A 23,300-nucleotide genomic window follows, 5' to 3' on the forward strand; every position below is an offset into this window, starting at 1 on the left:
CTGATTTCCTTGCTTTTCTTTTTAATTTTAGCTATAGTATTAGATATGTATGCATCCCTGAAGATGATACTTTAGTTTTGCATGTTTGTTAATTAGAACAATTGTATTAATATTTGTGTATTACTGCCTTTGTTCAACATTGTTACCTTCCTCAATGTTGTTGCTTTCTTTCGTTCAGTGTTTGTGAGTTTCATCCATATTTCTGTACCATGGTGCAATAATATCATTTACTATGTTGCTGCTCCTTTTTCAGCCATTCTTCTGTTGAAGGACATTTAGTTCATTTCCAATTTTTGGTTATTTTGAACAATACTCTTAGAAACATCCTTGTATATATATCCTGTGTGAGTTTCTCTATACTTATTAGTAGAACTGATACTGTTGACTTTGTTGGATAATACCAAATTATTTTCCAAAGCGATTTACCAATTTACAGTGCCATAGCAGTGTGGGAATGTTCCAATTGTTCCATTTTCTTTTTACCACTTGATATTATTAGACTTTTAAATTATTGGCAATCTGGATAGTATGTAAGCATATGTAATTATGGTTTTAATTTGAATTTCCCTAACTGCTACAAAATTGAAAAAATTTTCACATGCTATTGGACATTTTGATTCCCCTTTTCAAATTGACTCTTTGTATCTTTTTTCAATTTTCTAATGAGTCATTTGTCTTTTTTCTTACTGATTTAAAAGAGTTCTTTATGCAATGTGAATAATAGCCTGAAATCAGTTGTATGTGTAGCTAATATCCTCTAACACTGATGCCTTGTATTTTTAATTTATTATGTTGCCTTTTGATGAACAAAAGTTCTTATTTTTTTCAACTTAAAGCTTATAATATATTATTTAAGAAAATCTCTACTCTGAGGTCATGCAGATATTCATCCAAATTATCTTCTAAACACTTTGGAGTTTGAACTTTCACATTTTGGTTTGAATCTACATGGGATTGATTTTTCTGTGTTATTTGAGTTGTGGTGTCTACTTTTCTTTTACGTTTGATTACTTTTGACTCTTATTGTTGTAATAAAAATTATCTGTGGGCATTCCATGAAGCTTAAGATACAGATGACTTCTTCCAGAGTACCTTTGATTTGCTTCTTCCAGGAGCATAGAGCTCTATGAATATGGTACAAACAAAAAATATTGATGACTTGAGAGTTCCTTGGACTTCCCAATGAAGAACAACTAAGAGACAAATTCAAGTGAGGACCACCAGAGTTTAAATGTCACAGGGATGAGGCTTTTTGTTTCCTGTTTTCTTTTTAGGGTACACTCAACATAGAGACAATTTCACTACAGTTCCTTGAGTTCTGATAGAGGTTGTTTTTGTGGTTCACACTTCTGTTTATTTCTGGTTTATGTTGACTCTGAGACTGTCGTCCTTTGCTGTCCAAATTTAATGTGAATTTTACAATTTAGTTGGAAGTTAAGGGGTATAACTTTTTTGTGCCATAGGCACTTTGAAGTTTGTTGAAGTTTATACTCCCTGGCTTGAGAATCATATTTTTATTTATTTATTTATTTATTTATTTTAAAGATCGGCACCTGAGCTAACAACTGTTGCCAATCTTCTCTCTCTCTCTCTTTTTTTTTTTCTGCTTTATCTCCCCAAATTCCCCCGTACATAGTTGTATATCCTAGTTGCAGGTCCCTCTAGTTGTGACATGTGGGATGCCGCCTCAACGTGGCCTGATGAGCGGTGCCATGTCCACACGCAGGATCCGAACGGGTGAAACCCTGGGCTGCCACAGTGGAGCACACAAACTTAACCACTCAGCCACGGGACCAACCCCGAGAATCATATTTTTAAATGTATTGTAAAAAGTACAGAATTATTTTGAAAATAAAGTAAGAGTAAATTTTTTCCCCATCCAAGTTCGTGAATCCCTTAAATTAGGTTCCTAGAACCTAAGTTAAGAATTCCTGACTAGATATTAGCTTATTATTTTATGACACCTATGTGTCATCAGGCATCACCAAACTGAGCCTAAGTTTTCCAGGAACTGCAAATGATCTTTATGTAAATAGCACATTTATACTCAGGTGCTCCAATTAAAACTCTAGGTTCCTACTCTCCTTTAGATTTTGTCCTAGTGGTTTCTATCTCGTTCAGCTTCTCTTTCATATATATAATGCATATGCAATATGTAATATTAAGCGTAAAGTAATTTAAAAGGCATGAGATATATATGATGCCTTTTAAATTATTTTCAGTGGAAAATTTGGTCTGATAAACCTATCTGCCGTTTCATGAAGTGTGCTATACATCATTATTTTATATTGAATCATATTTTTATGTTGAGAGAAACTCTTCTGGCTTGTAAAATTTAACAATTTTAATCCCCTCCTGAATTCTATTTCTTCAAAAATTTGACAGGTAATGTGCTTTGGGGTATATTCCTCAAAGAGTGTTCTGCTGAATATAAATACCAAGATATAGTGAAGGAAGAAAATGATTCTGAGGTAAAATACAGCTGGGAAATTCTATATAATTTATCTGTTTCTTGGAGATTTTTTGAGGAGCATTAACATATTGGAAGCCTTAAAATGTCCTGAGTTGAAGACATTTGCTTAAACCATATGTTTTTTGATCATAGAATCCCTTTTCTTTGTATACTTATTAAAATATCTCTGAATTATGTATTTTGAAGAGTGCTAATATAGTTGAAAAGAGTTCAGATCTAGTTAAGACGTTTGAATCTTCCTTCCATCAGTTACTAACTTTGTTAGCCTGGTTTTGTTCACTACCTTTCTGGGCCACATTTTACTCATGTGTAAAATGGGAATTAATATCTATTGCTACAAAGAATTAAATAAGCTAATATATTGAAATCAATTATCATGTGTGTGTTCAGTAAATATTAGGCAATTTCATTTTATTTGAGATTTTCCCATCTTCATTGGTTTAGTAAATTATGGTACATTAATACAAGATGCTAAGAAACACTATTTCATGAAATATAAGATGCTTTTAATTATAAAACTCATCATTATTTTATAACTCCTAAGAAATAAAAAACCTACCAATTAAACTATGCTACTTTGAATTTTAATATGCGTCCTGATTTCACTGACCTTACCATGTGTAAAAGTATTATTCTAACAACTGATGAAATACGGTTTTAAAATTGATAAGGAAGTTCTCTGTGTCCTGAGAATGAAGTAACATATGGACATATTTATATATTTCTTTCTGTGTATTTATATATATATATATGTGACATAGAGGGATACTGGATCACATTGGGGCAAGAATGGCATGTAGAATTTGAAATTACTGATGCATTAATTTTCTTTTAACCTTTTACAGTAATTCCCATAGAATTCTGTGATGTATGAAATTCTGTTTGTTTCGTTTTGTTTTATTTGCAGTTTGCCAGTTTTGTCTTTTTAATTCATCTTTTTAAAGAGCTCTTAGTTGTATTTTCAATTACAATTGTATTTCTCCTGTGTCAATCTCTGACTTGCACAAGGATTTGACTATGAAAACCCTTCTCTTTTAATGCTTTGAACATTCTACAAAACTGCTACATCGCAGACTCCCCAAGTCGCTGAATGAAGGACTGAATGTGGGGATTGGGGTCATCAAGACTTAGACATGTTTTAGAAGTTTCTGTCTATTCTGAAGACTAGAGTAAAAATAAAGTTCAAAGAGAATACTGAGGTCTAAATTATGCGAAAAGCTCATATCATCACCGTAGAGTCTGAATGAAGGAACAAGAGAAGGGGACCGAAGTTGTGGTTGTAATACAAAAAGCTCAGCAATTTGGTAAAGTCAAGCATTTGCCGTTTATACCATTTAATGGTCCATGCTGGTATTTGTGAAGAAACCCATATGTGGTGCCATTTGGGTTTGGGTGGTTTATCAGGTAGATGTTCAGTTACACTTTAGAATTATTTCCTTCCTTTTAATTTCTATGTGCACATACTTATATTTTCTTTTTTCTACCTATATTTTAAGTATATTATTATATACAATGAATCATTTAAATTCTGAATGTATTTCTGTTTCAAATACATCAAAAAGGCTTTCTTACAAAGTGTTTTCATTTTTAAATACTTTTTATGACATGGAATTATTCCTTGACACATTTAATACACATTAAAATTTCCAAGTACTTTTGAATTTATTTTATGTGACTAATTTCTAATTGTAAATTGGTTAATGTAGCAACTTTCTCCCTGTTAAATTTTTGAGTTATTATATTGTTGCCTAAGACACCTTCACTCTTCATAAAGTTTTATTACTTTTAAAATCGTGTATTCTGTATCTTTGTGGGATTTATAATTTGTGTATCAATTTTGCTGTGATGTATTCTTCATATTTTATGTACATATATAATTTAGTTATTCTGAACTTCATACGCCATAGATAAATGATAGTGAGTTAAAATCTCCCCCTATATTTTTCTCTAAATTTTTCTGTTAAAAAGTGCATTGTTTTTTAAATATGATATTGCTGTATTACACATACATAAATATTTCTTCATTATTAACTATAGCTTTAATTGTAAAATGATTACTCTCATTACTGTTTAACCTAAGTTCTAGATTCTTTCATAATTTGCTCATATCAAATTTTATTTCTCAGGAAAAAAATGCACACATTTTATTTACAAAATTTTTATTTACAAGTTTTTAATCAATGAGTTATTTGATTAGCAATGTCTTTTATCATTTTTGTGCTTCTTCAGCACTTTCTTGTCATTTCTTTTGTGTTTTGCATCTTTGCATTGAATTTACTTTGCCTCATTTTATTCATTAGGGAGTTTTGGAGTATAAATATCCTTTGTAATGGTTATTAAATATTAGCAGAAGATATTCTGCAAGCATTTAAATCTTAACGTTTATTTGTTTATGTCACTAAAATCTGCCAAAATATTTTAATGCCATTAGAGTAAAATAATATATTTTCTATTTTATAATTTACATACAGTGAAATGGTTGTCTTAAATTTATAATTTAATGCATTTTAATAAACATATACATGATAAATGAACAAACACTACTCTGTTTTAGATAGGAAATATTTTCCTCACCCTGGAAAGTTTCTCACCTGCCACAGGCAGCCACTATTGATATCTGTCGCGATAGTTTAATTTTATCTTTTCTTGAATCTTGTAATAATAGAATTATACAATATCCATTTTGTTTTCTCTGATGATTTTTGCTCGATGTATTTTTGAAATTCACCGGTGTTACTTCATGTATTAGTAGCTCATTGTTTTTTACTGTTCAGCATTATACACAATACTTTTCACAATTTGTTTTTCTAGTGATGGACATTTAGGTTGTTTCCAGTTTCTGCTGTTATGATGAAAGCTATCACAGATGTTCTTGGATGATCTTCTTGTGCACCTACACTTTCCTTTATCTTGGGTAAAAGCTTAGGAGTGGATTTGCTGCATCGTGGAGTAGATATATTTAACTTTACAAGAAACTGTCAAACAAATAATAACATATTCTTTTGTTTGAGATTTTTTAAACACTTCAGAGATTGTAAAATGAAATGTAAAACTTCCCCTCTTCGTCTCTCCATTTCCTCTTTCCAAAGATAACTAGTCCTAACAGTTTCTTGATCTGTGAATTTTAAATGCATCTACAATACCTATCTGTCCACCTCTGCATCTTTTTTTAAAAAAAACAAAAAGTGGTGACAAAGGTACATACAAATTTTTGTCTCGTTACTTTTCACTTAACAGTGTAGCTTGGACTACTCTATATCAGCACATAATGATTTATCTATTTGCTGTTTGCTTCTATTTTTTTATTTTATTTTTCCAGCTTTATTAAGATACATTTGACATCTAACATTGCATACGTTTAGTGTGTACAAATGTGATAATTTGATACATGTATATATTGTGAAATGTTTACCACAATAAGATTATTGGACACATGCTTCACTTCACATAAGTACTATTTTGTTCTTGTTCTTATGAGAGGAACATTTAAAATCTACTCTCATAGCAACTTTCAAGTACACAATACAACATTGTTAGCTATAGTCTCCATGCTGGACATTAGATCCTCAGAACTTATTCCTCTTATAACTGGAAGTTTGTTCCCTTTAACCAATATCATCACCCAGCCCCTGGCAACCACTGTTCTACTCTCTGTCTCTATGAGTTTAGCTTTTTAGATTCCACATATAAGTGAGAGCATATGGTATTTGCCTTTGTCTGACTTACTTCGTTTAGCATAATTCCCTCAAGGTCCATCTGTGCTGTTGCGATTGGCAGAATTTTCTTGCTTTTTATGGCTGAACAATATCCCATTGTATATTCATCTACCACATTTTCTTTATCCATTCATCCACAGATGGACACTGAGGTTGTTTCCATGTCAAAGCTATTATGAATAATGCTGCATTGAACAGAGAAATACAGATATCACTTCAAGATAGTGATTTTATTTCCTCTGGATATATACCCGGAATGGGATTGCTAGATCACATGGCAGTTCTCTTTTTAATTTTTTGAAGAACTTCCATACTGCTTTCGTTAGTGGCTATACAAATTTCTATTCATGCCAACAGTGTACAAGGGTTCCCTTTTCTCCACATCCTTGCCAGCATTTGTTATCTCTTGCCTTTTTAATAATAGCCATTCTAACAAGTGTGAAGTGATATCTCATTGTGGTTTGGATTTGTATTTGCCAGATAATTAGTGATGTTGAGCATCTCTTCATGTACTTGTTGGCCATCTGTATGTCTTCTGTGGAAAACTGTCTACTCAGGCGCTTTGCCCATTTTTTAGTTGGATTATTTGTTTTTATGCTTTTGAGTTGTATGAGTTTTTTATATATTTTGGATATTAACCTCTTATCAGATAAATGGTTTGAAAATATTTTCTCTCATTCTGTAGGTTGCCTTTTCATTATGTTGGTTGTTTCTTTTGCTGTGCAGAAGCTTTTTAGCCTGATCTAGTCCCACTTGTTGATTTTTGTTTTAGTTGGTTGTGCTTTTGGTGTCATATCGAAAAGATCCTTAAGATCAATGTCAAGGAGCTTTTTCCTTATGTTTTCTTTTGGAGTTTTAAGGTTTCAGGTCTTACATTTAAGTTTTTAACTAATTTTAAGTTAATTTTGTGAGTGGTGTAATATAGGGGTCCAGTTTCATTCTTTTGCATGTGATTGTCGAATTTCCTAACACCATTTATTGAAGAGACTGTCTTTCCTCGTTAAGTATTCTTGGCTCCCTTGACAAATATTAGTTGATCATATATGCATTGGTTCATTTCTGGGCTCTGTGTTCTGTTCTATTGATCTGTGTGTCTGTTTTTATGCCAGTACCTTACTATTTTGTTTGTTATAGCTTTGTAATATATTTTGAAATAAGGAAGTGTGATGCCTCCAGCTTTGTTGTTCTTTCTCAAGATTACTTTGGCTATATGGGATCTTTTGTGTTTCCATATGAATTTTAGGATTATTTTTTCTATTTCTGTTTCTGTGAGAAATGCCATTGGAATTTTGATAAGGATTGAATTGAATGGACATATTAACAATATCTACTCTTCTGATCCATGAACATGAGACATCTTTCCATTTGTTTGTGTTCTTCAATTTCTTTCTTCAGTGTCCTATAGTTTTTGGTGTATAGAGCTTTCAGTTTCTTGGTTAAATTTATTATTAAGTATTTTATCCTTTTCATGCTATTGTAAATGGGATTGTTTTGTCTGATATAAGTATAGCCACCTCTGATCTCTTTTGGTTTTCATTTGCATGGAATATCTTTTTCCATCCCTTCACTTTGAGCCTATATGTGTCCTTATAGCTAAAATCAGTCTCTTGTTGTAGCGTATAGTTGGGTTTTTTTTTTTAATCCATTCAGCCACTCTCTGCTTTTCAATTGGAGAATTTAATCCATTTACATTTAAAGTGATTATTGATAGGTAGGGACTTACTAATGCATCTTGTTGATTATTTTCTGCCTGTTTTGTAGTTCCTTTGTTCATTGCTTCCTCTTTTGCTGTTTTCCTTTGTGAATTGATGATTTTCCATAGTGGTATACTCTGATTCCCTTCTTTGTGTGTGTGTGTGTTTCTACTGTAAATTTTTGCATTGTGCTTACCTTGAGACTTACATGAAACATTTTATAGCTATAACAGTCTATTTTAACATGATTACAGCTTAACTTCAATCATATACAAAAACTCTACCTTTTTATTCCCCCTTATGTTATGGGTTTTTTCTTTTTCCTGCTGAAGATTAGCCCTGAGCTTACATTTATTGCCAATCTTCCTCTTTTTTCACTGGAGGAAGATTAGCCCTAGGCTAACATCTGTGCCAGTCTTCCTCCACTTTACATGTGGTCACTGCCACAGCATGGCTGATGAGTGTTAAAGGTCTGCCCCCTGGGATCTGGGCCACCGAAGTCGACCATGCGAAACTTAACCACTATGCCACGATGCAGGCCCCCACATTTTATGTTTTTGATGTCACGATTTACATTTTTTAAGATTGTGTGTTTATTAATTTTTGAAGCTATAGCTAATTTTAATACTTCTGTCCTTTAACCTTTATACTTGAGTTAAGTGATTAACACACCACCATATTTACATTACTGGAGTATTCTGAATTTGACTCTATGCTTATCTTAATGGTGTGTTTTATATTTTCATATGTTTTCATTTTACTAATTAGAGTCCTTTCATTTCAGCCTGAAGAACTCCTTTCAGCATTTCTTTTAAGGCAGGTCTAGTGGTGATGAACTCCCTCAGCTCTTGTTTGTCTGGGAAACTCTTTCTCTCTACTTCATTTCTGAAAGATACTTTGCTGGCAAAGTTGCTGGGGTCCTTTGCAGAGCAGGCCATTGGGAACTGTGTTCACTTCCTCTGCATGACTGATATTGATAGCCTCTGTCTTTCTTCCTTGTTCTAAGCTATCTCTATACATCTCAGCTTTGCTAGTCTCTTGGTGGGATGAAACTGAAGGAGTGCCCCCAAAGGGTGGGAAAGCTGGTCACTCACCCTGTTCTCTCTTTCCCAGGGAGGGGAACTATTTTCAAGTTGGAATGTTCCCTCTTGATGCCAAGCAGTGTCTGCCTGGGGGACGGGATGATGCAGGCAAAATTAAACTATCTTCCTTCCCTTTGTGTGTGTTTTTTTTCCAGGTTTTTTGTTCCTCTATATTGCTGAAGTTTCTTGAGTGGATTGCTGGGCTCCCCCAGGGCTATTTTTGTTTGTGGAAAACTATCTAGTTGTTGATCTTTGTTGGGGCATGGAGGCTGGGGTCTCCTACTCTGCAGTTTTGGTGCCGTCACTCTGGACAGTTCCTCTGTTTGCTTTTAATAGCGGCATGCTATTTTGAATACCTTCTTGTGAGAGTTAAGCCAATTGAAGAAAACAGAGAAAACTTCTAAAGATATTCTCTTGTGGGTTTTAGTTAATATTTGTGTTATAGTTGCTCTATCAAGGACAACAATTTCACAACATAGTTTTGTACATTATTTTGCTTATTTAAAAAATTTGTACTAACTGTTCACTGAAAGTTTTGTTTTCTTTTTAGAAGACAATGCAACGTCAGAAGCTTTGATTCTGTTTGGTCCTCCTAAGGAAACTGTTGAGATTTTTCATGAAAGTAAAATGACAAATACTGCAGGTGAGGACTGAATGTAAATTGTATAATAAGCTATGTAAGCTATATTTATATTCACTCATTAGTTTGTGATGACAATATTGTATTTTTATTAACAAACCTTAATATCATTAATAGTTAACACAGTAGTGCTATGTAATATTAAGAATACAATATTGTAATATATTGTTAATAACAATTTTGTTCATAAGAATTGTTCACAATTTCAGAAATGTATGAATTTTTTTTCCTGGGGTAACATCTGTGCCAAGCTTCCTCTATTTTTCAGTATGTGGGTCACCAGCACAGCATGGCTGCTAACAGAGACGTGTAGGTCCACACCCAGGAATTGAACCTGGGCCGCTGAAGTGGAGCATGTGGAACTTAACCACTAGGCCACTAGGTCTTGCCTATGAGGAATGTATGAATTTTTAAAATAAACGTTTTCTTTGTTCTCATTCTGAGAATGTCAGGTACTAGAACCTTTCTGGTTCATTGAGAATATGTTTTTTAGAAGAGAAAGAAAAGGATGAATGTTTTGGGTGTGAAATCCAGAATTAAAATTTGTTCATTGGGAGTTCATAAAACATTATCTCTGAAAGTATTTCTGATATTGTATGCAGAAAGAGGTAGAAAGAGATGAGGAAATGTATAGGGGTTCATATTTGTTTCATCCCAGATCATTCTGGTAGAGAACTCTTTATATTTACCAAAAAATTTTAATCTTGATTTTGCGTTTCTATCAGCAATGTATGAGTTCCAGCTGTTCCATATCCTCATTAATACTGGCTTTGATGACATTTTAATTTTAGGCGTTATAGTGATTGTGAAATGGTTCTGTACTTTGAGTTAAATTTGCACTTTCTTGATGACTGATGATGTTGAGCATATTTGTACATGCTTACTAGTTATTTGTATGTTGTCTTTTGGAAGAATCCAAGTCTTATGCCCATTTTTTATTGGGTTGTCTTCCTGTATAGGAAGTTGTAAATTTTCTTCACACATTCTAGGTATAAGTCATTTGTCAGATATATATATATTTCCTCCCATTCTCTTGCTTACCTTTTCATTTATTATAATGTCATTTTGAGGAGCTGAATGTTTTGATTTTGATGAAGTGTAATTTATTATTTTTTCTTTAATATTTCTCCCTCCCTCCTTCCCTCCCTTCCTTCCTTCCTTTTTTCCTGCCTGCCTACATGCATTTTAAAGATATTTTTCTATTATATTCTATCCTGTATTGTTTCTGATGAGAAATGTAATGGTTATTCATATCCATGTCTCCCTTATGTAATGTGTCCTTTTGTTTTCTGGCACCTTTAAAAATTTCCTCTTTATTGTTGGTTTTCTGTGATGCTCCCAGGTATAATTCTCTTTACACTTTATTTGTTTGGGATTTGCTGAACCACTTAGAGGTGTAAGTCAATGTTTTCCATCAAATTTTGAAATTTTTTGGCTGTTATTTCTACAAATATCTTTCACTCCAAATTTCACTCTCTCCTTCCAGAACCTCCACCTCACATGTGTTAAACTATTTGATTTTTGTCCCACAATTCCTTGAGGATCTGTTTGTTTGGGTTTTTTCATTTTTCTTTCTGTACTTCAGTTTGGATAATTTCTATCAATTCATCTTTACTCCGCCATATCTAATTTGTTGCTAAGTCAAGCCAGTTTTTTTTTAATTTAAATTTTCATACTTTTCAGTTTTAGACTTTCCATTTGGTTCTTTTTCATAGTTTCCATTTCTCTACTGAGACTCCCCATATGTTCACTTATTAAGACTTTATTTTCCTTCAATTACTTGAACCTATTTTTTTCTTTCCCTGTTTGACTATATTTTTAGTAGCTACTTTAAAATTTTTGTCTGCTAAATACAAATTCTGGGCTATCTTGGGTTCAGTTTTTTTCTAGACTATTAAAACACATTTCTTTGTTTCCTTGTATGATTCAGTACTGAAAATTTGTGTATCCAGTGTAAAGACTGGATTCTGTTATCCTTCTCTGAAGAGAATTGATTCTTTCTCCAGCAGGCTGCTCAGTTACCATTTGATCAACTTAAACTGGTGAACGCTTGATTTTATGCAGATGTATAAAAAACCCAAGGCATTTACCAATCCTCTCTAATTTAGCTGAATTCTCTATCTCTGCATATTCTATCATAGCTTGATTTTAGACTTTTAGGGTAGATCTAGAGGAGGTCTTACTCTAATGTACAATCCTTACTCCTAAGATGTGACTTTTCTGGTATCTCAGCTAAAGGTCAAGGTTGTTAAGGTGTTGATGAGCTCTCCATTCTGTCAGCACTGGACCTCTAAGTTTTCTCCCCGTCTCTTGCCAATACTTTTTCATCAACACAATTCAGCCTCTAGTATTTCTGTTCCTCTCTCAATCCCATAGCATATGCTCAATCTTCAAGTAATTTTGCTCTGCACACACACACACAGTCTAACCCTCATCTACAGATTCAGAGTATGCTTACATGGATTTATGGGGGCCCTTCTCTGTACTGCTCTGTCTTCTTCAGTTCCCTGCCATGAAGATTCTAGATAGTTCTGCTGCCTATGACACTTATCTTTGTCCCTTACTCACCAGGACTTCCATGCTGTGCTCTGTCCTCAGATCTCTATATTGCAGTTGAGAAATTGTCCCTTGGCAGAGAACTTTGTGATTATGGGGCTCAACTTCATGGATTTCGTTTTCTTAGGACTCAAAGCCTTGCATTACTATTTTCTAATGTCTGAAAACAGTTATCTCGTATATTTTTTCCAGTTTTAGAGTTGTTTATAACTAGAGGACGAATTCTGTATCAGTTCGTCCTTCAGAGATGGTAGTAGAAATAATGATTAGTGGGGTTTATGAATGAAGATTCCGTAAAGTTGAGAGAACAGAAGCCAGTTTACAGTGTGGTAAGATAAAAAATAGAGGAATTTATCCATTCATTCATTTATTCAACATTTTTTAAGGCTAAACATAGTTTCTTTCCATAAAAAATGCAAAACTTCATGGGGAAGATAGATGGGGAAACAGATACGTGTGATACAGCAGAGTGCAATGCGAGTTCTAATAAAGACAAATAGAAAGTGCCATAGATGCACTCAAATGTCTGAAAGATTCAAGAGTTCCTCATAGTGAAGGAGCCATGTAAGAAGAATGTTAATATGTGCCTAGAAATTGCAATTTGAAGAAGAGATCAATGATGCAGGCTCGGTGAGTCAAGGAGTCAAAAGAAAGATTTCTTAGACTCTCAAGTTCTGGCAGTAGTGATCTTTTATTCAGAGAATAACATGGAGTAGCATGGGGACAGGGCCCATGGGCAGTAAAGAGCTGCAGGCATGGGGAAAAGACCAAAAGACAATAAGAGCTGCAGGCATGGGGACAGGACCCATAGACAATAAGAGCTGCAGGCATGGGGACAGGACCCATGGGCAGTAAAGAGCTGCAGGCATGGGGACAGGACCCATGGGCAGGAAGAGCTGCAATGGTTTGAGGGCAGGGCTAAATTTATAAGACATAGGTATGTGAGTTATTTCTTTACCAGACAAAGGAAAGATCATGAAAAAGTTGTTAAAATGGTATCAGTGCGGGTGGGGTCTGGTTATTGGGTGGTCCTATAACTTTAGATAAGAATCAGATTGGATTAAGTCAGGACCTCCTATGCTTCCCGGAGGATGATACAGATCAGTAGGACAGGTCACCTCGGGCTTCTTTCCCTGGGGCACTCTTGATCCTCATCAGTCAAGATATGAGGATATTGTGGCTGCTAGTATAGATTGCTTATTTGAAAAAAATTGTTAGTTAAAGCAAAATTTAGTATAGGATAATTTCTGTAGGAAGTGGGCAGGCATAGTAGTAGGGAGACCTGTGATTCCTTAAGGGAAGCAAAAAATAAATGAAATTGCAGATTTTGAAGAGACTGAAGGAATATTCAAACTTCAAAAACAAGTGATGTGTGAAACACTTGAGATGCCCTGGAATATATTTTTAGGACTGCTTCTCTTTATTTTGCCACTTAAAAAAAAAATAAAAATAACCTTCATTGTATAGCTTACAATCAATAGCCAGGGAGATATAGTGGAAGTCCTGGCTTTCACAGCTACTAACTCCGTGGAGCTGGACACATTGGAAAACTTGTCTAAGCCTTGGTTTCCTCGTATAGGAAATCAAGATAATCCGTTTTATAAGATTGTTATGAAGATTAAATAAAATGTGACATCAAAAATACTTAGCTTAGTCCCACGTTTGGCTAATATTTTTAGTTCCCAAAAAAACGTTAGATATGTATGAGCTAGAGTAAATGCTTTTATTTGTAAATGAAACAAATATGCCATTTTCACAAAGATTGTGTTTTTGTAGGAGGATATTATGAGACTTCATTTAAAAGATACTTAAAAGATTGCAGTTTAAATGAAAATATCTGAAATATTTACCATCTCTATGGGTTAATGTTGAAACAAAAGGTCTAGCCTGAAGGCAACAGCGTTACTTCTAAGTGCCTCAAGGTCAACTGAAATGAGGACAATACACCATTCTCATTGAGGCACTGAGCCTATTTGTGTCTTGCATTTAAGATCCGTGATTGAAGCTATAATCCAGCCCAATAGGGTTCTTAGAGGCCAAAGGAATGCAAGTAAGCACTTCAGTAGAGTTTCATGGACAACTTTGCTGTGCTTCTGCAACCTTCAGTTGATTCGGGACATGCCAGGATTAGAATCACTGAGGCACATCGGACTGAGTGGATTTTCTGATGAGTACAACTTGAATGCTATAGTGAGAACATCAATCACTCTGCGCAGGAGACTCCAATTTTCAGAAATGGAATGTAGAAAATGAGGTTATTATGAGGATGAAGGGAACCTGCTTTCATTTTTTTCAGCAAGAGAAACTCATGCTGGATTGAAGGAAGAACTTCTTTGATGCTTGAGTGGTTGGATGTTATTTACATGGGAAGATGTGGAATCTCTTTGAAGGGAGAATTTAAAATATATTTCAAAGTCATTTTTTAAGTGATTTAAGATCTATTTAGAGACAAATGGATTAACTAGTTTTCTGCCTTTTTTATTTTTTTTCAATAGTTAGATAACAATGCTGTGGAACAGTTTAACTTTTTAACTTGAAGTTTTATTCTTCCTTCTTAGGTTCATTTTTATTTGTTCCATTTTAAGTCATAAATGATTATTTTAGGTTTTAGATTTTTTGAAGTTTCATTCTATAGTTCTCTGACATATTTATCAATCTGTTTATTAAAGAAAGTTTGAGGATTAGTATTAATAAAGCAGAATACTTTTTGCAATTCTGAATATCAACATTTCCTACTCTGCATATAGCTGCTAACTCACTTCCTCTGGCTGCTTTATCTTTAGGGGTGAATAAAGGCATTTACTTTAGCTACCCATGTCGACGTCACAGCTGTGCTTTAGTAAACATCCCAGCACCATGTGTCAACAAAATGATTTCACACATTGAAGATGTGGAGTCTAAAATACAGGACCATTTGAAACAGGTAAATGACATTTAAAATGCTAACATTTTTGTAAGTTTGTAGAGTCTGTAAGGGTCTGTAACTTAAAGAACCCAGGGAATTATTTTTTAATGGTCCTTGGAATACTTTGTGGAATCTTTGCTCAGTTCCATAATTTACTAATCTAGACATGTTTTTGATAGTCTCACTTCAGAAGGGTGAAACGACCTTATTCGTTTTTTTCCTACCTGTTTGTTCTTTATCCAGAGGCAATCAAGCGAAGTCGTAATTTCCATAAGCCAAATTGACTAGTAAATTAAATAGTATTTACATCCTTTTTAAGGACAGTAAACTGATTAGATGATTAGATGAGTAAATTGGCATATAAAAGGACAGAGTGCCCTTTTAATGAGTTATTTTGTTCTAAAGAAATATTTAATAGGGTATAATGCTTCTTTCTTTGTCTTTTTAACCTGTTCAAGTTTGCCTTTATTATTCTGAAGGGAATTCAATCTCGAAATCAGTGTAACTTTCAATTATTTTCAAAGGATGATTTAGGAATGATAAAAACTGCTTCAAACCTTTTATTAAGATTATATTTCTGAGCAATTAATGGACAATTAGACTGCTCAATCAGGAAGATAAGTTTGCCAGAGACCTGTGCTATCTGTCTTCCTCCACCACTGTTACTAGATCCGGCTCTGAAAAAATTCTGATAAGCTACTGACGATGCTTGGTCCAGGGTGTTCTCTCCTTCGAGCCGCACTGGAGTGCGGTAGTTAAGATTGCAGGCTCTAGGGCCACACATTCTGTGGCCTTGGATGGGAATGGAAGTACTATGTTGAAGTGCCAGCATATGAGATACACTCAGTATATCTTAGCTGTTGTTATTTCTGTAATATTATTTATATCACTCTATATTATTATCATTACATCTGTTGCTTCTTTGTTGCTTGAAATCAGACTACCCCTTCAGGATAGCTTTGCAGGTCACAGGTCTGGTGGTGTCTTGGGCCCTGAAGAGTATAAGTACATAGAAGAGAATTAATATTTATTGATATGATATGCTGTACACATCAATTAACAGTTAGTCATGTTGTTAAAAATGATGAAAATAGATTCATGGGTGTTTTAATAAACAATTATAATGGTTATTATTTATTAAAAACCTAATATAAATAAGACACCATGTTTTGCTATGTTATTTCTCTTAGACCTCAAAACTATTGTTGAATGGTTATTGTTATATCTAATTGATAGATGGGGAAACGATAATTTAAAATAGCTCAGAAACTGTTCGAGGTCACAAGGCAGACTTGGGATTTGAGCACGCTGTTGTTAAAGCCCATGTACTTTACCCAGTCCCCCTCGGGTCTGAGCAATGGGTAAACTGCTGGATACTATGGACAATGGGTCAATTAAAAGATTAGCTTAGGTAAAATTATTCACAAAACAAGCTATTTTACAGCTTATCTTCAGAACAACTGAAAACAGAGCCTTTATTTTGTAAATATATTATGTAATTGAGCCAACTGAATAAGTAGTGAATAAGTAGAAAAGGAGACAAGCACCAGGGCGACTTGCTTAGACTGTCCTCTCGGTCCTGGTTCAGAGCCTAATACATACTAGGCGCTCAGTAAACGGCTGTTGAGTGAAACAACAAATGAGAACCTGGAGCAGAAACTTTCTTGCATAGATACATCTTACTATCCACCCAATATAGTAAGAGCTACCACTTACCAAATAGCTACTATTTTCCAGGCACTTAACAAATGCATATTTCTGTATTTGTCCTTTACAGGAATCCTCCTTTACTGCTGAGGGTAGTAAGCATTACACTTGGAATTTGAGCTGAGTTCCTTCTGACTCCAAAGCCCATTTCAGCCTCTCTTTTATGACCCTAACGGGCAAAAGCAGGCCTTAATTCTCGTTAACATAGAGTGTTACTTGGCATTTTGACAACATGAAGCATGCAAAATAAGAATGTCAGATATATACACTTCTAGAAAAAAGCTGTAATAATGATAATATGTTTACAAGTAAATAAACATGATATACATATAAACTTTATGTGAAAGATTCATTGTGAAATAAATGCTCATAACCTTTTTTTTAAAAAAATTCAAGACCTGTTGTAGACTTTCTATTTTCTGAAATTAAAAAAAAGTTATTTCATTTTCTTATTAACTATATATTTGGTAGTTAATTTGCTAGTGTTGAAGTGGTAAATAGAGTTTATTTATTTATGTTTCTTTTTTTTTTAAAGATTTTATTTTTTTTCCTTTTTCTCCCCAAAGCCCCCCCGGTACATAGTTGTGTATTCTTCGTTGTGGGTTCTTCTAGTTGTGGCATGTGGGACGCTGCCTCAGCGTGGTCTGACGAGCAGTGCCATGTCCGCGCCCAGGATTCGAACCGACGAAACACCGGGCCGCCTGCCGTGGAGCGCACGAACTTAACCACTCGGCCACGGGGCCAGACCCTTATTTCTGTTTCTTATGCTGGACTTTTGTTTAGGTCCCACAACTATTGATCGGACACTTAGTTATCTACATTTGCGTTAATATTTTGGGAATGGAGTAGCCACCTATCTTCTTTAAAGATGATTTTTTTTTCTGACTAACCTACTAAAATGAGAAAAGAAGTTCCCATTATGATTTGGAAAAATGAATTTTTGGTAATATTAGTTAGACAACTTTACATTCGTAGTCTTTCTTCAAAAATAAAAATTAAGGAAGCAGGATTTGAGAGAAATCTTTCAAAAATAGCTTGTGAATTTTTGTAAACAAAAGCTAATAGGATCTATTATTTCCAAAAAAGATAAACACATATGGATTTTTATGGTAAGTTATGTCTGATATTTTCCTATAGATCATAATTCAGAATTAGTTCACCTGAGCATAACCCTAGGTTCAAGTAAAGTGGGTTACTTGTGTAATAAATATTTAAAATGAATAATTTTCCTGCAGAAAATACTAAATTTTTGTAAGTGTATGTCTGGGTGCATTTTAATAATTCCAGAAATTCCTGAACAAAAGGGACACTTCTTCTCAACGTTTTTACCACTTAAAAACGTTTTACCCAATAAAAGTTATCAACTGATTGTATCTTTGAGAACAGACTAACATTTTCCAATTTTATTCAGTCATTGCCTATAATCCCCAGGACTGTCTTGTACCTCTTTAGTGCTGGGGAACAACAGGGTTTACTGCTCCACCAGTTCCCAGGGTGATTATGTCTGCAGAGAGCAAAGCAAGGCAGAGGAAAACAACTTGGTGATTACCAGCTGGAGCCTCTGCCCCAAATTCCATTGTAATCCCATAAGGAGTTGCACCAAGTAAACTTTATTTTGAGTTGCAGATTACCTGATTCCTCTGGATTTTAGGGTTAGGAGTCATCGCAGGCAACTGATTAATAATTCTTTCTCTAAATTCCCCAAATCTCATGTTTTATTACTCCCATTGTTGAAAACGGCTGGTGCAATGATGAGGACAGTCTGGTCCATGAAGTATCCATCAGCCAGCAAAAGAGAAGAGAGTGTTTGCCCAAGTACAGCCTTATTTTAGTCTCTCCTGCTGAGGCCCCAAATCCGAAAATTTAGCTGAAATAATGCTCTTGACTTTGACTTTGTTCAATCCATAGTGATGTTTCCCCCCACTGAGGCTGAATTTTTACTGGAGACTGCAAGGAGTGCATTTATGGTGGGATTGGGATGGGGCCAAGGACAGGGAGGAAGAAAGTGATGCCCTCTCTAGGCCAGCAGTTTTTCCTCTTCTTTTAATTTGCAGCAGTTTCACTTTTGTCTAGATTGTCAACTGTGCTTCTCTATACGCTGTTTGATTTTTTAAAACAGCTTTATTGAGATAATTTACATATCATAAAATTTGCCATTTAACATGTACAATTCAATGGTTTTTAGTGTAGTTAGAGTTGTGTAACCATTACCATAATCTCGAAAGACCACATATTATATGATCCCATTTATGTGACATATCTGAAACAGGCAAGTCTATAGAGACAGAAAGCAGATTGGGGATTTCCTAGGGCTAGAGGCGACTGCTGATGAGTGTGGGGTTTCTTTTTGGGATGATGCTTATTTTTTTTATAATCAGGCTAATCTGAATCTTTTATTAGATAAAGCTCTATAAGTAATTGTAAAGTCATCATCTACTTTGGGTATGGAATGCATTAGGTGAACGAAAGATCAATCTTTTCAGATCAGCGGTTATAGTTGGCTTGCCCATTGTGTCACAGTGCTTTCCATTGTAGTCACAATGAATTCTGTAGAGCCCGTGATTAGCAAAGATGCGTCTTCCATAAGCTTGTCCATCCCCTTACAGCAGTTTAATTGCAATGCTGAATCTTGAAAGGAGAATTCTTCAGAGTAGATTCGCTATGAACATTTTCTCTACATTTTGTTTTTGCAAAGAATGAGAAAACATTACAAAAGGATGGAACTAATCGCCTGGATAACTTCTCATACAAATAAAAGCTTTTGTTTTATCTTTCTTCCACCTCATTCTCGTAGACTGCCTGGACTAGAGATGGTTTTATTTAATTTGGGATGATCTCTACTGAACTGAAATTTTCCTCTTCGTTTAATCAATACAAATTTTTAAGATGCTACCATGATTTAAAAGAATGGCATAGAGAGAAAGTATATAGAAATCATTCTTTAGAATACTATATTCTACAAATACTATATTGTACAAAATATATGGCACAAAAATAATATCAATAACAATGATAATAAAGCTATGTTTATCAAGTTCTTACTATATAGCGTAGGCTGTATTAAACACTTAATATGCATGATTTTATTGAATCCTTATCAAAACCTTGTGAGGTAGAAACTGCCATTATCCCCTGTTACAAATGAAGAAAATGACTTCAGAGGCTGACTTCTCCCAAGATCACACAGTCAATTGTAGAGCCAGCATCCAGACCAGGTGTATTAGCCATCTAAGAGCGTGCCCTTTACCACTTTGGTATGTTATCTAGCCCTAAGCGTGTGTCAGCTATGGAGACCAGAAAACATGAAATGCTTATGATTCTAATCAGAAAACTGCTTTGCTTATTACTGTTTCACATCCGTTTTTAATTCTGAAACCTAATATTTAATCATCTGACTCTACTTAATCTCCAATATTTTTGAGTTTTCTCATTCTCTTAATTCTATTCTATCACATTAGAAACTTAAGGACAGTTCCAATTCTCACATATCCACTATTTCCCATTCTATCATCTCCATTTTTCTTTGCTTCCTTTCCTAGTCAGTTTATCTCTTAAAACACTCACCAATTGGTCTATTTGATCTTTTACTTCTTTTTATTTATTTATTATTTTTTATTTTTTTGAGGAAGATTAGCCCTGAGCTAACTGCTGCCAATCCTCCTCTTTTTGCTGAGGAAGACTGGCCCTGAGCTAACATCTGTGCCCATCTTCCTCTACTTTATATGTGGGGCGCCTACCACAGCATGACGTGCCAAGGGCCGCCATGTCCACACCCGGGATTCGAACCAGTGAACCCTGGGCCACAGAAGAGGAACATGCACACTTAACCACTGCACCACCGGGCTGGCCTCATGGTCTTTTACTTCTTTATCCTACTCTCTGATGGGCTGCTATCTCCATCCTGCACCTACATTGCTGAATAGTGCTGGAGAACATTACACAATAATCCAAACGAGATATTATGCATTCATGCTCTCCAAACTCAATGAGACCTTTAATACCACTCTGAAATTATTCTGTTTGTCAACCAGAACTTTCTCTAGTATTCTGTGGTGGCTACTCCAGTCCCCTGCTTTGTTTAAGCCTCCAAATCTTCCACCTCACTACTCATTTGTCTCTGACTTCCCAAAGAAAATAGGAGATATGATAATAACAGAAATACCTCAAACTCCTGTTATCCCACCTATGAACATCCTTAAATTCCACAAACGTTATTCCTTTTGTCCTTCCATAGAAGACTTCCTCCCCCCACCAATCCATGGCTACTCCCTTCACCTGCTTTCCATCTTCTGCTGTTGCGAGGATCTTGCTCCATCAGGTGTTCTGTCTTCCAAATCTCCTTTTTTCTTAACTCACTCCTCTCAACATTTAAAATATTGATTCCTCTTGTTTTCAAGAAAAATGTTTTTATCCTATACATACCTTTAAATATATCCCTTTTTTCTTTCTCTTCCCGTTCCACTTAACATCTGAAAAGAGTTGCCTAAATTTAGTATCTCTGATTCCTCACCTCCCAGTTACTCATTTATTCATTGCATTCTGGATTTTGTCACCATTATTCTAATAAAAATACTTTCAGAAGAGTAACCATTATTTTGTTGTTGTTGTTGTTATCTATTCCTGTACACATACACACGCTAAAATTTTGTGGCTAGAATAAGCGTTTATTTTGTTACCATTGAGCAGTTTGTTCTGGGCTCAGCTGGGCAATTTTGCTGGCTTTTGCCTGGGGCCAGTCGTGTGATGCACACATCTGCTAACTCAACTGGGAATAGTAATGAAGATGGCCTCACTCACATGTCTGGTGGCAGGGAGAGTGTTCCAAGAGGACAAACCTCAATGGGCAAGTGCTTAACAAAGCTTTGCTTATGTCATGTTTGCTGATGTCTCACTGGCCAAAGCAAAGCACAAAGTCAATTCTACTGTTAATGTGGTAGGGTATTAGATCATATGTGAATGCCATGAGACCTGGCTCTTTGGGGATAATTTATCTGGCAGTCTATCAGGTAGTCCATTGGCAACATGATTAACAACCCATCCAAATGCAGCCTATAATCACCTTCTCCCGAAAAGTGTTATTTCATTATGGAATCCTGCAGAAGTCCATGATTATATTTTCTGCAACGGATCTGATGCCGATGAAGTTCCTTGGGTGCAGCTTCTTTTGACCCAGTGATCTGCGAGTGAAAATGACAAGTTAAATACTGCTTCTGCACCCTCAGCATACACTGGTGAAACAGGGACAGAACCATCGCAATAAACACTCTTATTCAAAAAAGGGGGAATGAAAGGCACATGGCTTTCAGTAATGCATAAAATTCTGAAATTTTTGAGAGCGCGTGGTGTTAGGTCTACCAAATCTGGGACCAGGAACTATTTCTTCATTAGAACTCAGTTGCTCCCTGGGAACAGTTTCCTAATTTGTTGTTTTCCTTCTTTTTGCTCTATTTTCTGAGCTCTTGGCTCTAAGAAGTGCTTTCATTTCTGTAAGAAATAGATGTGAGTAGCTATCTCAGACTGTTTCCTGTGTTGGTATGCTCCCACTGCCGTAACAAAACATCGCAGACTGGGGGTCTTAAACAACAGAAATTTATTTTCTCACGGTTCTGGAGGCTAGAAATTCAAGATCGAAGTGTCGTCAGGGGATGGTTTCTGTTGAGAGTTGTCTTCTTGGCTTGTAGACGGCTGTCTTCACGCTGCGTTCTCACATGGCCTTTCCTCTGCGTCCACATGGTGAGAGAGAGCTCTGGTGTCTCTTCCTCTTCTCATAAGAACAACAGCCTTTTTGGATTTGGACCCCACTCTTATCACCTCATTTAACTTTATCTTCTTAAAGGCTCTATCTCTAAATACAGTCACACCGGAGAGTAGGGCTTCAACATAAGAATTTGGGTAGGTGGGGGCACAATTCAGTCCACAACTCTGCCATAATAAGTTGGAAGCTCAGAAGTTTCTTTGCATTTTGAACTGTCCCTTGTTTTTTAGTGCAAAATGTTACAATCCCCATACAAACTTTGGAGATTCATATTAATTTGATTGGGTTTAACTCCATGACTCAAAAGCCACAGTGATATTCGTTTTTTTCCCTTTAACATCATTTTCTTTCTTTTAATTAGGTAATAATTTCTTATGTTCTCCTAAATAGTATTGGTTTTTGTTAAATAAACTTTAGTTTAGAACCATTTGAGACTTAGAAATGTGGATGATAATACAAGATTTCATATATACTCTGGACCAAGTTTTTGCTATTTTAATATCTTACATTAGTATAGCACATTTGTTATAATCAATGAATCACTATTGATACATTATTGCTAACTAAAGTCCATACTTTATTATAATTTCGTCAGGCTTTTTTTTATTGGGATGAAAGTCACATAATCTAAAATTAACCATTTTAAAGTGAATAACTGAGTGGCATTTAGTACATTCACAGTGTTGCGCAACCACCACCGATATCTAGTTCCAGAACATTTTCACCACTCCAAAATAAAACCCCATACACATGAAGGAATTAATCCCCATTC

General features: G+C 35.1%; 1 protein-coding gene across 1 annotated transcript in view; it reads left to right on the top strand.

Moving 5' to 3' along the window:
• The window catches only part of CCDC178 (coiled-coil domain containing 178), a 361,283-nt gene that overhangs the window by 4,193 nt on the left and 333,790 nt on the right, over window positions 1-23,300 (top strand). The window contains exons 2-3 of the mRNA XM_046671168.1: window positions 9,516-9,608; window positions 14,945-15,084. Coding sequence (XP_046527124.1) covers window positions 9,516-9,608; window positions 14,945-15,084 — 233 coding nt within the window. The remainder of the gene's footprint in view (window positions 1-9,515; window positions 9,609-14,944; window positions 15,085-23,300) is intronic.

This window comes from Equus quagga, chromosome 9 (genome assembly GCF_021613505.1).
Source record: "Equus quagga isolate Etosha38 chromosome 9, UCLA_HA_Equagga_1.0, whole genome shotgun sequence".
NCBI classification, from domain to species: Eukaryota; Metazoa; Chordata; class Mammalia; order Perissodactyla; family Equidae; genus Equus; species Equus quagga.